This window comes from Triturus cristatus, chromosome 12 (genome assembly GCF_964204655.1).
Source record: "Triturus cristatus chromosome 12, aTriCri1.1, whole genome shotgun sequence".
NCBI classification, from domain to species: Eukaryota; Metazoa; Chordata; class Amphibia; order Caudata; family Salamandridae; genus Triturus; species Triturus cristatus.
In genome coordinates, this window is record NC_140595.1 from 734,219,548 (window position 1) to 734,236,059 (window position 16,512).

The 16,512-nt window shown below is 46.2% G+C and overlaps 1 protein-coding gene across 2 annotated transcripts in view; it reads left to right on the forward strand.

Moving 5' to 3' along the window:
- Positions 1 to 530: 530 nt before the first annotated feature.
- LOC146782621 (NXPE family member 3-like) overlaps positions 531 to 16,512 on the forward strand; it is a 501,779-nt gene continuing 485,797 nt past the window's right edge. For both annotated transcript variants that reach the window (XM_085640076.1, XM_085640075.1), the window contains exon 1: positions 531 to 847. In XM_085640076.1, the coding sequence (XP_085496202.1) occupies positions 779 to 847 (69 nt within the window). In that variant the 5' untranslated portion in view covers positions 531 to 778. The remainder of the gene's footprint in view (positions 848 to 16,512) is intronic.

Below are 16,512 nucleotides of genomic sequence, written 5' to 3' on the forward strand. Positions count from 1 at the left end.
TGCACTGGCTCCCCGTCAGCAAGAGGATCACGTTCAGACTCCTCACACACGCACACAAGGCTCTCCACGACATGGGACCCAAATACCTCAACAACCGCCTCACATTCTACACACCCACCCGCCAGCTCCGCTCCGCCAGCCTCGCCCTCGCCACCATCCCACGCATCGTAGAACCACCGCCGGAGGAAGATCCTTCTCCTACCTGGCAGCCAAGACATGGAACTCCCTCCCCACCCACCTACGACTGACCCAGGACCATCTCTCCTTCAGGAAACAGCTCAAGACCTGGCTCTTCGAGCAGTAGCGGTTCTCCCCCTCTCCCCCCTCCCCCCCCAGCGCCTTGAGACCCTAACGGGTGAGTAAGTAGCGCGCTTTACAAATACCCTGATTGATTGATTGATGTGGGTTGAGCCAATAGAGTAAGTGGGTGGAGCCAATAAAGGAAGTGGGTGGAGCCAGGGGACATGGGTGTTGCCTCCTACAAAAATATGAGCACCTGGACTTCATATTTTACAAATTAAGCACTGATGGGCACTATATGGAGTTAGTTCTCTGCAGGGCTGCTGCGCTTTTAGTGGGCACTATAGGGAGTTCTCTGCAGGCTGTTGCGCTTTTAATGAGGCATCACTGACACTTCTCTACCTGCCCGATACCTCGAGGCGCTGCCAGTCATCTTGCAGTGCACTGCTGCGCAGGGTGTCCGTGGCGCGCGCAGCCGCCTCACTCGGGCGTGACCCGGGTGTCTCCGTCACCCTCACTCGCCGCTCGCGCGCCCAGCATGGCTCGCCTCTTCAAAGCGTCCACCTGGTACCTGCTCCTGTGGATGGCGTTCTGCTTCCTGCTGCCGGTGAGTCCAGCCCTGAGTCCCCCCCGTCCGAACTCCTGCTCCGGCTCACATCATCCCGGCGGGGGGCCCGAGGCTTTCTACTCCAAGGGAGGGGGGGGTCCCTGTAACTCTGGGGAGATTTCAGCCGGGCGCGAGCTTAGTGCCGCAGGGCCAGTCCGTCCTCTACGGTCTTGTGCCCTGTCCCTCGCCCCCCCCCGTCTGCACCTGTGGAAAACGGTACCTCAATTGCTCGGCTGGGCGGCTTCTGCCAATAGGAGGGGTTCAGTCCCGACTCCCTAAGAAGTGCTCTGTTCCTCTGCGGCGCTGGACTCCCTCCGGGACTGAGCCTCTGGCGTTCGGTACCAAATTTACTCTGTGCCTGGGGGTCCCTGAGGGGTTTTCATGCTCCCGGAGGGATCGGTATCTACACGGTCTTCTGTGTGCGTGTACAACCCGTTCTTGTGCGCTTCATGAGGGAGCATGCTGTGTGTATCTGTTCTATCCCAGCTCTTGAACTGCAACTCTGCAAAAACATGCACTCGCGAGGCAAGAGTACCTGTTTGCTTCCAAGAAGTGCCGGTACTCACCTAATAAAGTTACTATATCAGTACTGAGAAGTGCCGCTACTCTTTTAATAAAGGTATTGTATCAGTTCTGAGAAGTGCGGGTACTCTCCTATTAAAATGATTGTATCAGTACTGAGAAGTGCCACTACCCTCCTATTAAATTATTGTATCAGTACTGTAAAGTACTCTCCTACTAAAGTTATTGTATCAGTACTGAGAAGTGCTGGTACTCTCCTAATAAAGTTATTGTATCAGCACTGAGAAGTGCTGGCACTCTCCTAATAAAGTTATTGTATCAGTACTGAGAAGTGCTGGTACTCTCCTAATAAAGTTATTGTATCAGTACTGAGAAGTGCTGCTACTCTCCTAATAAAGTTATTGTATCAGTATTGAGAAGTGCTGCTACTCTCCTATTACAATTATTGTATCAGTACTAAGAAGTGGCATTCCTCTCCTAATAAAGTTATTGTATCAGTACTGAGAAGTGCTGGTACTCTCCTATTAACATTATTGTATCAGTACTGAGAAGTGCCACTACTCTCCTCTTAAAGTTATTATATCAGTACTGTAAAGTGCTGGTACCTCCTAATAAAATTATTGTATCAGTACTGAGAAGTGCAGCTACGCTCCTATTAAAATGATTGTATCAGTACTGAGAAGAGCCACAACTCTCTTATTAAATGATTTTATCAGTACTGTAAAGTGCTGGTAACTCCTAATAAAGTTATTGTACCAGTACTGAGAAGTGCTGGTACTCTCCTACTAAAGTTATTGTGTCAGTACTAAGAAGTGCTGATAGTCTCCTATTAAAATTATTGTATCAGTATTGAGAAGTCCCGCTACTCTCCTAATAAAGTTAGTGTATCAGTACTGAGAAGTGCTGGTACTCTCCTATTAAAATCATTGTATCAGTACTGAGAAGCGACGCTACTCTCCTAATAAATTTATTGTATCAGTACTGAGAAGTGCAGCTACTCTCCTAATAAAATGATGGTATCATACTGAGAAGTGCCAGTACCTCCTAATAAAATTATTGTATCAGTACTGAGAAGCGCCTCTACTCTCCTAATAAAAGTCTTGTATAAGCACTGAGAAGTGCTGGTACTCTCCTGTTAAAATTATTGTATCAGTACTGAGAAGTGCTGGTACTCTCTTATTAAAATAATTGTATCAGTACTGAGAAGTGTTGGTACCTCCTAATAAAATTATTGTATCTGTACTGAGAAGCGCCTCTACTCTCCTAATAAAAGTCTTGTATCAGCACTGAGAAGTGCTGGTACTCTCTTGTTAAAATTATTGTATCAGTACTGAGAAGTGCTGCTACTCTCTTATTAAAATAATTGTATCAGTACTGAGAAGTGTTGGTACCTCCTTATAACATTTTTGTGTCAGTACTGAGAAGTGCCACTACTCTCCTAATAAAATTATTGGATCAGTACTGACTAGTGCAGCTACTGTCCTAAAAAAATTATTGTATCAGTACTGAGAAGTGCCAGTACTCTCATTAAAATTATTGTATCAGTACTGAGAAGTGCCAGTACTCTCATTAAAATTATTGTATCAGTACTGTAACCTGCTGGTACTCTCCTAATACAATTATTGTATCAGTACTGAAAAGTGCCAGTACTCGCCTATTAAAATTATTGTATCAGTACTGCGAAGTGCCGATACACTCTTTTTTTCAGATTTTGGGAGTGTGGCACTCTACCTGACTCTACCAACCCCTTTAAAGTACAGCTTACCCATTCCGTTGTTTTTAAATCAAGCAGTGGAAATCTTGAATAGATGATTTAATTCTGTAGCTCTCTGGTTACACACAGACCTCTACAGTCCATTAACTAATAGAGGTTTCATACAGGACTATAGTACATTTCCCCCTAATTAACTTAACTTTCTAAAACGTATTTCTCATTTAAGGTGCACGCTATTTTAAATTTAGCTCCCTGAAAGTCAAAGACCAAAAAAAGTAGAGAATATTTTGTGTTTTTTAGCCACAGCTTTGGCCCCGTCCCCACGCTCACTGACCCCTCCTCATTGCATGCAGCATCACAGTTCCCATACGTTTTCTTAATGCACTTTGACCGGTGACATAAGGTATCCATGCCAAATTTGCATTGTTTTTTTCCCCAACATCCTTGTGATTATAAAGGTACCCAGAATTTGTTGATTCACCTGGAGGGGACCAAAAAAATAGGCAAAATGTAGCTATATTTTGAGTTTATGGGTAAAAATAGGAAAAAAGTGCTCTGCAAAAAAGCGTCACTTTTTCATTAAAAATGCCAACAACGAAAGGTTTGTTGTGCTAAATGCACCTTTTTCCAAGCTTTCAGGAACATACAGAGCTGAATCAAATTGCCACATTTTTACCCCAGTTTTGGTATTTTTCAAAGAGGTAGCTAATGTTTCCTACTTTCTGTGCTTTCAACTTACTTCCAGTTTGTGCTGGAAACCGGTGTGAAACTCATGGGTACTCCAGGAACGCTATAGATTTATGAAAAGTAGACAACATTCTGAATTCAGCAAGGGGTCATAAGTGTAGATCCCTCAAAGAAACTAAGGGGCTGATTATGATATCAGTCGGACGCCGTCACGGACTGGAACCACCCGACCATAGGTCGGCAGTTTCAACTGCAGAATTTGGATGAGACCACTCTATGGGCGGGCAGAAACATCCTTTATTCAACGGCAGCTTGTGCGGCCAGTGGAAAAGGCCGCAATACAAGCTGCCATTGAAAAATAAATGTCTGTAAACATCCCTGCCTGCCACGTAGTGCAGAGATGTTTATGGGGGCCCCATCGGTGCCCCTCAAACTCCATCGCCGAGGGCCAGCAGGGAAGGGGGCCCTGCAAGGGGCCTCAAAAGTCACTTTCAACGGCCTTTCCATGTCGGAAAGGCCTGCATGGAAAGGCTGTGTGGAAGTGACCTCATAATCCCGATGGCGAAGCTGAGGCTAGCTCCGCCGTCATTTTGGGATTATGATGCCTTCTGACGCTCCAACTGGCTCAGCGCAGCTGAATTACCCCACGGGTTTCCCTCCGACTGCCATCATTGTAATACAGCAGTCAGAGGGAAACCATGATGTCGAGCAGAAAACCTCCAAGATCCTGTTGGATGGGTTTCCGCCTGATATCATAATCGTGCCCTAGATGTTGAAATAAAAAAATATTGAACATAACTAGGAAAATTACCATTTGTGAAAATGTTTTCCTCTGTAACTTTTTTCATGGTAGCCCATTTATAAAACGAATACACCCTTACGTCAGCTAGACCCTTATGGTTGCAGGGATATATAGGGTTTGTAAGTCGTGCAAGAACCCAAGTAGCCCAGAGCCAACAACTGAGCTGCTACGTGGAAAGGTTTTTCACTGTATACAAAGTATAGACCAATTCTTATGGTGAAGTATATAGACAGAAAAATGGGTATCAAGGAAACCTATGTATTTCTGAAATGGGCACAAGATATGGAGTTCAGGAGCAGCAGTTATTTGTACATCTCTGAATTTGTGGGTATGTTCACTAGCATATGATTCAGAGGGCATTTTTCAAAATGTCTTCTTTCAGACTGACCTACATTTAGAAGGCACAAATGCAGCAAAATGCAATTGGTAATAACAAATGTTCTAGCATACTATATTTCCACATGTGTACCTCACTTGTGTGGGTAGGCCATGTGCCTGCAACAGAAACTGGGCCCTCACATGACATGGGCAAATCACATTTTTCCACTGAAAATGACCCTTTTTTGCAATGTCGATAACTTTGGATTTTTGGCCCTAGCTCAGGTGGCACTCAAGGAGACCTAGCAAGCCTGTACATTTTAAGTTTGAGCTTCGATTGACCTGTTATATCTGATCTGTGGGGTTTGGCACACCCACAGAATGCCATTGGTTGTTATCTGTGGAATTCAGAAATAATGGCTTGGTATTGGTGCATTCCTGTAAATGTCCCTCCTTTGTGTGCTTAGCTCTCTTTCCGGCGATTTCACTCAGACAACATTATGGTTGGCCATTACACTGTACAACGTGTGATGGCCCCTCCTCTCTTCAGATTTAGTATTATTTATATTTGCCGCCGGCAGGAGAAACAAAATGTTTCTTCCACGCTCCTTGTACTTGAGGGCTGAACAGAGCGCTTTTAGGCATTTGAGCATGCTGCGGATAGGTGCGGACCGGGCACTACATTCAAATATTTTTATTTTCGCCTGCTTCATATTGCTGTTTAAACGAAAAGCAAACAAGAGGTACTGTTTCCTGAGTGAAATCCTGTGCAAGCGTCTCACTCCTCACATCTCACTACGGCATGAGGTCATTGCGAAAGCTAATGCTTCAATTAAAATATAACCCTCCTTTGCAGGAGATAAATCTGAAACTGCGTCCTCCTTCGTGAATGTGTGTGCCCCACCTCCCAGCTCCTCCCGCTACTCGTGCTACAGATCTCTAGGTAGTCTCTTTGCCAACATGGCTGCTAAACTCGCAGTAGAGCCTGCCGCTCTCCATTCCATGCAGCTCTCCCCTTGCACAGGCTCCGGTTTCCGGACACGCTCGCCATTGTTTTACTTAATATTTTTACCACACATATAGCTGTATTTTATTTTTAGAAGGCACAGAGATCAGACGCCGACACTCAGTAGAGTTTGTGCCTTGATGTGAATGAAGGGGGGTAGCTGCAGCACAGCACCTCTGTTGCTTGTTCACACGCACTTCCATTGCTTGTTTTAATATCGCCAACAAATGCTGTTTGTAGTCTGCAGCCCTGCCAAGTGCCACGGATCACGAGTTACTGTAACGCATTTTGGCATATCCATGTTGAGCAGCGTGTTCATTCTCAGTGTACTGGCGCCGGTGGTTCCGATAAATACAATAAAGCTCCCCCACGACCTATATCTCTTTGTGAAATAGACTAAATCTAGTATGGGTGTATACAAAACAAATAATCAAAGCAAAGCAATTGTAGGATTACAACCTTGTTATTATTTTTTCTTTTACTTATTATTCATGGTTTCCTTTTTCATAACATTTATATCAGCATTGCTTGTTTTTTTTTTTTAAGTACAGTTTTATTTTTTTAAACAAAGTTTTCTTTTTTTTGTAAACATTATTATTTTTAAAACAAAAATATTCTAAACATGTATACTCTAAATACAGTACAATACTCTGGACCCATAAGAAAAACGGAATATACAACAATATACAATTGACAATCTCACTCATTCATTCAAATCAAACAAGCACACATACACATCTGGGTGTGAGGGGAAACAAAGATATTTCAGGTCTCCAAGACCGAGTTAGATGACTGTATTCAACAAGGTCTATACAAATAAGGTCGACGCGTGTTTCGGTGCGGTGAAACACGATGTAAACCACCTTCTTCAGGACCTTTCCCAAATAGTATGGACTCTCACACAAGCAAGAATAAAGGGGTACAGATTGTACTGGTCAATGGATTGCTCTCTGATTGGTGTCACACAAAAATGAGTAGGATAAACATTTATAGGCGGAGCATAAGGCGGCAGTGCATTTTTCATATGCGGCACTGGTCCACTTGATACGCCTGCACCCTTATGTATATTTCTATTTTAAATGATCCTTTCCTGTATTCCAAGGAGAGATCACATAGCTGTCAGCGCAAAATTCCTATGCTGTATGCATATAGCATAAGTGTCAATGTGCTCTTTTTAGGAATAAAAAGTCAATCCTGCGTAGTGGCGAAGTTTGTATATAGCTGCACCAACTGATATGGTGTCCCTATTCTCAAGTCGTTTGCGATCCTAGGACTCCACCTTTGACAGCAGCTTTCGTCCGAAAAGAGCTCATTGACACTTATGCAATATGCATACAGCATAGGAAATTTGCGCTGACAGCTGTGTGATCTCTCCTTTAGAGTATACATGTTTTAGAATATTTTTGTTTTAAAAATAATGTTTATAAAAAAAAGAAAAATTTGTTTAAAAAAATATAACTGTACTTCTTTTTAAAAACATAATCAAGCAATGCTTATATAAATGTTATGATAAAGGAAACCATGAATAATGAGTAAAAGAAAAAATAAACAACAAGGTTGTAATCCTACAATTGCTTTGCTTTGATTATTTGTTTTGTATAAACCCATACTAGATTTAGTCTATTTCACAAAGAGATATAGGCCGCGGGGGAGCTTTATTGTTTATTGTATTTATCGTTATTTCCCCTCTTTCACCCTGACCTTAATAATCCTTCCAGAGGGGGTTTCTTTTCCTTGCAGTAGCTGGTGGTTCTGATGCCTGCTCCGCCTCCTCCGCCTCCTTTGTTTTATTTATCAGCTGCAATAGTGTCAGTAACGCTGCTCAGGCGGGGCAAAGGAAGGTGATAGTCCTCCCTGACTGCAGCCTGTTTATGCCCTTCCTGCAGTTGGGTTGGCCAGCCCAATATGCTTTGCGCATCTTGCTTGGGAGCTCGGAGAGAATCATGTAGTGTGTGGTATGGGGAGTGCTCCACGGTTGACAGAGTCGGAGCTGAGAGCTCTTGGCCTTAACAGCCTAACTCCTCACCAATTGCAAGGCTAGGACACAAATAAGATCTGGTCAGCACATTTAAAGTGAAGAAAACAAGTTCTAAGAGGCTCCGTCATGGTTCGCAGCGCTGGTAAGCGAGTCTGACAGTGGGTACTGCACATTATTTCCCTATTACTGTTTCTCTGCTTTGCCCCCTCCCATCCATCACTTGGAACCTCACGTCCTGCTTGCTATCCTCCTTTTCTTCCTATTTTCCTCCCATTCACATCTTCCATCATTTCATTTTCCTCTTTCTCCTGCTGTTTGTCTCTGTTTGCTTTACCTAAAAAAATAAAATCTTTCTCAAGTTGTGTCATTCATGCTCTTAATTATTCTTACTCATTCTGTTTCTGCCCCTTTGCTATTCTGCCTCCAAGTACCTTTATAGGTCTCGCCTGAGCCAGCGCGCATGCGCTGCTCTGCAAGGCTTTTAGTAATGGCTTTAAAACTCTGAACACACGCTCGTGCGTGTGCTTTTTTTTATCTCCCGCTATTGGCCTTTGCATGCGTCTTTCTAAGAAAGACAGCACGCAATTGGCCCAAGGCAGGTGCATGTCCCGCCTTCTCTGTCTTCTGGCCTAGGGTGCTCGTGAGCGAGCAGCAGCACGGCTGAGTGCCAGCTGCATACCTCACATTCATTTCGCGGCCGTGTGGCAGCGCTTGTTAGTTAATTAAAGTCCCAGCTTGTCGCAAAATTCTGGTACTCCAGTTTCAAAGTTTTTTATTCAAGTTTTTCAATATATATAACGGCATATGCTGTGACCTGCATTTGGATAGCACGTATTATAGGTCAGGTAGCATGGCGCATTCCTAAAGTTTACCTTCTGCACTACAAGTCCCAGAATCCATCGGCAGAAACTGGACTGGATCAGATACCCGTGCTGGGGGCAGCTAGACTCTCGGAGGGGTTGAATCTCTGCCACAATGTGGGGTTATGCTCGGTAGAGTAAAATGCAGATGCAGCTGTTTATCACACCCACACCCCCCCGTGCGGTATGCGCCCTCCGAGGTGACAGTCACAGCTGGAAGGCGCAGTGTGGCTCAAGGGGGAGGGGAGACATGAGGTACTTAGATGTGAAAGTGGCGGTGGTGGCGAGGCTGGACCAGCTGACTAATTTACCAAAGTTCACGGGGATCGGCTCTCTTGTTCCCTTTTCATGACCTTTGAGACCCAGAACTGCTTATCCACAATCATTCCCAGAGAATCTTCGGCCTACCCGGGCTGCCCTGTCTTGATGAGGCCCGGAGGGCGGTTGTTTCCACACAGACACCGGCCCTTCCCTCCCCGTCAGCTGGGCCCTTCTCGAAGACCTGTGGACCCCCCACCTTTTCACCGGCAGCACTGGTGTCCTCCGGGGGCGATTGCACTCTCCGGTATGTTTGGCCCTTCTGGAACTACGGCAGCACGGAGAGTTTAGTTGTGACTGCACGCGTTGACGTGAATGACTGTGTTTTGTTATTGTAAGGGTAGGTTCCAGCAGGGTTTACGAGGGATTGGCCCTGCCGCGTCTGACTTGATACGGGTCCCCACCGGGCACTATATTCGCAACCTTAACTTTGCAAGCAAAAACACTAATCAACGTCATCCTTTAGGTAATGCATGTAAGCGAAGCTGTCCTCATTTGTAGTCACCTGTTTTACTTAATCTTGATACCCTAAGAGTATTTCTTATTTCCGGATGTGTATTATATTGTTTTTCTTCATTAAACACGGACTCTTGTATAGTGCTAGCTGTGAAACGAGTCACCTAAAGGTGTTTAGGGGAGTTCAGGTTGTAGGAGTGTGTGTTCGTGAGGGGGCTCGGCTGAGGGCTCGGAAGGTGGAGAGTGTCTCATCTTGCATCTCAGTGAGTCATAAGGTGTCCACACTACATGCTCATCCAATCGTTGACATCTCTGCAGAACGATAGTCATGTGTGCGTAAATTGGATTTACCATTTTATATGAAAGTGCGTGAAGGAGGTATACACAGTTGTTGTGACAAAAGTTTGCAGGTGAGGAGGGCATCTGTGTGGTTGTGTTTCTAAGAGAGTCTGCGTAGGTGTGTGTGTGTGTGTGTAAGAGAAAGCATAGTAAATGGGTTGGTGAAACAAGGAGCAACATGCAGAAGGTCAGCGAAAAGACCGGTTTGCTTTTTTTTCTCCCCCACCCACTTGTTCTCCAGGTTGCTCCCCCATCCTACCAGTTCTCTGGGTTGCTCCCCCATCCTACCCGTTCTCTGGGTTGCTCCCCCCTCCTACCCATTCTCCGGGTTGCTTATCCCCCCTCCCACCTGTTCTCTGGGTTCCCCCCGTTCTCTGGATTGCTTCCCCCCTCCCATTCTCCAGGTTGCTTTTTTCACCCCCTCCCACTCGTTCTCTGGGTTGCTTTCAACCCCTCCCACGCATTCTCCAGGTTGCTTTCACCCCCTCCCACTCGCTCTCCGGGTTGCTTCCCCCACCCGACCCTTCTTTGGGTTGCATTTTCCCCCTCACCCACCTGCTCTCTGGGTTGCTTCTTCCCCCCCCACCCACCCGTTCTCCGGGTTGCTTCTTCCCCCCCCACCCACCCGTTCTCCGGGTTGCTTTTTTTCTCCCTTCCCACCCGTCCCTTCTCCGGGTTGCTTCCCCCCACCCGCCCCTTCTCTGGGTTGCTTCCCCCCCACCCGCCCCTTCTCTGGGTTACTTCCCCCCCACCCGCCCCTTCTCTGGGTTGCTTCCCGCCCTTTCTCTGGGTTGCTTTCCCCCCACCCACCCTTTCTTTGGGTTGCTTTCCCCCACCCACCCTTTCTCCTGGTTGCTTTATCCCCCACCCACCCTTTCTCCTGGTTGCTTTCCCCCCACCCACCCTTTCTCCTGGTTGCTTTCCCCCCACCCACCCTTTCTCCTGGTTGCTTTTTCCACCCGCCCACCCTTTCTTCGGGTTGCTTTTTCCCACCCACCCATCCTTTCTCTGGTTTGCTTTTTCCCACCCACCCACCCTTTCTCCGTGTTGCTTTTTCCCACCCACCCACCCTTTCTCCGTGTTGCTTTTTCCCACCCACCCACCCTTTCTCCGTGTTGCTTTTTCCCACCCACCCACCCTTTCTCCGTGTTGCTTTTTCCCACCCACCCACCCTTTCTCCGTGTTGCTTTTTCCCACCCACCCACCCTTTCTCCGTGTTGCTTTTTCCCACCCACCCACCCTTTCTCCGTGTTGCATTTTCCCACCCACCCACCCTTTCTCCGTGTTGCTTTTTCCCACCCACCCACCCTTTCTCCGTGTTGCTTTTCTCCCCCCAGCCCCCTTTTCTCTGGGTTGCTTTTCTCCCCCCACCCACCCTTTCTCCAAGTTGCTTTTCTCCCCTCACCCACCCTTTCTCCAGGGTTGCTTTTAACCCCCACCCACCCTTTCTCTGGGTTGCCCACCCTTTCTCTGGGTTACTTCCCCCCCCCCCACCCACCCTTTCTCCGGGTTGCTTCCAGTCGCTACTGAATTATTGGACGATAAGAAAAAGGGAAAGTATAGTGGTTTCCCAAGATCAAACAGTTTAGTCAGATGGCAAGCCAGAATTCAAAGGTGGGTTTTCAACAATAGTCACTGGACTGACCACTAACTTTGAGTTCCTCAGTAGTATTCTAATCATCATAAAGCACATCAAAGCCCCTTCAGGGGTGGTAAGCACTATATAAATGCATTTGTAGTATACCAGTGGCGGCTGGTGACATTTGAAAGTGGTGAGGTGTAAAAATCTTGTCATACTGCACCCCAGTGAGCGAGCGTAGCGAGCGAGCCGAAACAACCTACGGGGGGGGGAATTTTCAAAAAATAGTGGACAAATGGTGCATTGTCAAGCATATTTGAGAAATCAGGAAGGTTAATAAAGTAATGGCGAACGTGCAGTTATTACATTAATAAAGAGATGTCATGTAACATAGGTAGCTGCTTATTCAGTGTAACCACAGAGCTTCATAACAGACTTCGAGATACAGTGCATTGCTGAGGACTAAAGAAGGACTTGCACATGCAAATGAGTTTATGTTTGGGGCGCATGCTGTTTTTAACTATATATATACAAATTCTTCAAATAGGGTAACACCTTAGTAGGGGGGCACGCACACATAGAATATTGCAAAGGAGAACTGTGCTCATGAAAACATAGCACACATATGTACAGTAGTATGTTCCACTTCCTTACTGCTATTGAGGGGAACCGAGCAGCACTTTTGAGAATTGGGAATGACTGTGTGTGTTGGCCCCTTTCTCTGGGACAACAATGGTCACCGTATAACCCACGTGCCGTCAGTGCAGTGGTTAAGCGGCACACAGGGGAAACAGTTAGTGTCTGGCGCTAAGCGTGGTTGCACTGGCCTGGGGAACGTTTTAGAACACTAAGGAGGAGCCGGGCGCCAAATGAGCATAAATAAATGGACCCTCAATTTTAGTGGATTGTGAACTCATGAAACCATGAGCAGTCTGGATTTGACCACGTTTTTTTTGGCAGACAGTAGCGTAATGGTTGGTGAATGTGGAACCTCGCCCTCCCCCAGACTGATATGGGAGAAATCACAATCCGGTCACAAAAGCAATCATAGTTCCTCACTTGATGAACTGAGGCTCTCTTTTAACAGTGCTTTGAGGCTGGTGAACTAAACCTGTATTATAGGACACTCAAGCGCCATGAATCCACTAATGCCAGCGCTACATAAAAGAAAAAAAACATGCACCCATAAAATCGCAGGCGTTGTATATATTAAAACCGTAAATTCAATTTCAGGCTAACGCACCTACGCTTGATGGCCGCATTGGCCGGCCTATGAAGCTCACGGCTGGCCCGGGGCTGGGCTGGAAGCCAGGAAATACATTATTTTGTTTAGTTGGCAATGGCATCCATCCATGCTATGTCCACCCGAGGCGATGGATTAACTTTCAAGGCCCACCCCGTCTTCCATGCGATGCGAATCGGTGCGGCCGGGTGCGACTGAGCCCGGGATTATAAAAACGCGCTGCCGCTGCGCTGAGGCCGGGACAACAAACTTTTTATAATGTGCCGTCGCGGGGCCATTCCATTCATTTTCAAGGCCCACCCCTCCTTCCATGCGATGCGCATGCGATTGTGAATCGGTGCGGGTGAGGCCTGGGATTATGTAAAAAGTTACAGTAAACGCCCAACACTTGTTTTTTATTATATGGCCACTTAGCCAGTTTAGGATATATTGGTTATATAATTCACTGCTGCTGTGCAGTGTGCGCAAAGGCGTGATCATGGTCTCACACCTCAGCAACCACCTGTCCCGGACCCTGAACCATAACAACTGAACTTAAGTACGTTAACAGTCACAAAAACTACCTGCTAAATTCAGTGGATTGACTCTTCTTCTGACAGTGACAGATCACTAGGTTCAGATGATGATTGCACTGGAGGAGGACTCACTGCAGCAGTGCTCGATGGGTTGATTCGATTCCGAGTGACGAGTCGAGTACTAGAGTATACACATGCTCCCTCCACTGTGACTGTGAGACTGAGAGGAGGAGGAAGGGCCGGCCCGATTTGCCCAGCAATGGCAGAATGACCCAATCACTGCATGGCTTAACAATACGCCATTACAGTGATTGGACATCGCATTACTACGTTGGACGCTGGGCGGGCCCTCCCACCCCTGCGGTGCCAAGTCGATGCCTCCTCTGCTACTGTAACTGCAGACTAGAGTGGCAACCGCCGCCACGCTGCAGCACTGCAGCAAATCCTGGCGCTGTTCTCTTACAGAGAGAGGCTCTCTCTGTAAGAGAGCAGTGCCAGGATTGGGGTGAGCAGGTAAACTCGCCGGTCATTTTTCAACCACTGGGGTCTGTGGTTTGCGGCAAACCTCCAGTCACCTTGTGCTTGCTTTTCAAAGGGCACTGTGTGCATGTTGGGTTCCTGGCCACAGAAAGGCAGCCGGCCAAACCCAACATACACAGTGTGCTCACTGTGCCACGCACAGTGCGTAGTTGCGGCACTCATATTGCATTTGCAAGCAGTTTGTAGTGTCAGTCAGTATTGATGCTTGTGCACGTGACAGTGACGTCGCCGCGTGACGGAGCGTGACGCTTTAAATTAATACAATTTCAACATTGAAAGTTGAAATTGTATTAATAATTTGCGGCGGCGGCGTGCTAACGCCGCTATTGAAATGCACCAATAATTGTTAGTGAGGCAACGCCCCACTGCCCAAACGGACAAACCGCCACTGTAGTATACAATGGGTTCCTTCACTTATCCACTGGATTACAGCTCAAGTTTCTGAAAAATGCACTCTGGTGCGTCTTATGTTTGTACCCTTTGTTGCGTTCTCTTTATTAATAAGCTATCAAATCTGTCAGCAACCCAAAGAGCCCGCTTCTTGGCCTTCTCCAGTGTAACCGAACTGTGCATGATATAATAAAAGTTGCCATAGCGTATCAGAGCGCATCATAAAGTAATACTGTATGCTGGCTGTGGAGAGAGAGCGCAGGAAATACTGACCATTGAAATAAAATCACAGACTGAAGACAATAGGCAGTCTTTTATAACTGAAAGGCTAGCCATGGGGCTGCAGAGACCACCATGTTTAGTCTACTATATTACCCTGTAGCCGAAGTCTCTCTGAGCTGTACGAGCGAGGGCTTTGCAGGGTCATTGCCACTGATTTGGGATGTAAATGTTCATTAAAAGTACAAACTCACTTACAATATAAGTACAGTGCACATGATTGAAATTTACAGTATGTAGCCCTTAGTTGCGCTGGCTAGACTACTTCATGGTGCTTTATTTGTTAAAAGAAACATGAGAATGGAAGGTGGTTTGCCCACATACTGGTGCGAAGGGTGGGAAACAGATTTGTTTTTAGGTCGAGCCTAGCGGCAGCGCGCATGTGCTGCTCACTCTTTGAGGCATGCAGTAGTAGATTATGCTTTGGAAGACTCGCCTTCTCTCTGCCCATATTTTTGATTGGCTGGTGTCATTGTCCTTGGTAAATGTTGACTTCCGATTGATAACGAGGCTTGTTAGTCCCTCCTTGTTACCGCCCGGTCTCCATTTGTTACCTCCCATGAGGACTGGATATTTACTTGTGGCGTTACATGGTCTCCTTCATAAGCCGGTAAGCACTATTTATTTTTTTTGCAGCGTGGTCCGCATTCACTTTAGCAGCTGCGCTTGTTTATTTCATTAATTTGCCGCGTTTCTACTCACTAATCTAACAAGCATTTGCAATGCAATAGGTTTCGCATTTACGCAAGTTTGAGCTATTGACATTGCAAATAACAATGCCTTTTATTTTTGTTTTCGTTTTTAAAAACATAAATAAAAAGCATTGTCATTTACAATGCCAATAGCTTAAACTCGCGTAAATGCGAGACCTATTGCATCGCAAATGCTTGTTCTTTGTTTCACCTCCCCTGTCTCTGAGAGGAATAAAAGACATTAGCCTCTTCAGTGCCCATGACGAGATAGTCTCGTCATGGAGCACGGTTGCGCTGTGCCCATGACGAGACTATCTCGTCATGAACCCCACCCACTAGTGCAACGCCCGGCACAGGAGGGGGAAAGGGCGTGGCACTGAAGAGGTTAATGTAGCAGGTGAAGTGACGCCAGATATCAGATGTGCGAAGGACCCTCTGCACTGTTGTTTTGGTTGTCATTCATTATTCAGCAGGCAAGATGAGCGATCCTTTCTCTTTCCTAACACTAGGGCTCATGGAAACCATCCTACAACAACACATTCTCACTCTGTAGAGCACCACCATTTCTCTCGCTCTGTCACCCTCACTATCTGGTTGGCTCTCCAACACCTTTTCTTTTCTTCCTTACCTTCGCTCTTTTTTCCTCTTCCATATTCCTTCCCCATACCCCCTCCACTTCTTTTTATCTCTCTCTCCCTTTTTGCTTTAATCTTTTCCTTTACACGCCCTACCTTTTCAGCCCAGACTCTGACTAAAGACCTGGTGGAAGTACCAGGTGACAGATTTAGAAAAGCCAGGAATGCAAACAAAGCCTCGCAGTGAGGTCTCATTCCCCCATCCCCGCCCTCTTTGAAGGTGCAACATATACCTGCATTATCAACAGACACAAGAGCTGACCGCAGACGACCCATAGGGCTGAATCAACTCTCTGTCCTGAGAATGGCTTTTGCTCTGTTCTGTCTTGACTTTTCAAGGCTGACAGCATAACATGTACTGAGGACCCATGACATTGTCAGAATGCTGCCCCTACTTCAGGAATCCTGTGGCTCTGTTAGCAAACAGTGTTCACGTGTTCTGGTTCCCAATCACAAGGGGATGAGTGAGTGCTGTATACTGACTGAGAAGGAAGGAAGGGGGGGTCATGTTACACTCATTAACTAGCAGAGTCCTCAACACCAACTCTCATGTATACGTGATTACACCAGAACAGGTACTAACCAGCAACATAAACTCTGACCGCAATTTTCTATCAAGTAACCGTTTTCTGTTGTATTCTGGTACTTGTAGTTTTAGTATTTTCATTAATAAACCAGAATGAAGAGTACCAAAATGTAAAGATATAGAGTCCCTGAGCATCTCAGCAGTTTTATGTTCAACTTCTTGCGATATAGTGTCACTCAGGGTCACACGTGAGGTATATAAATGTC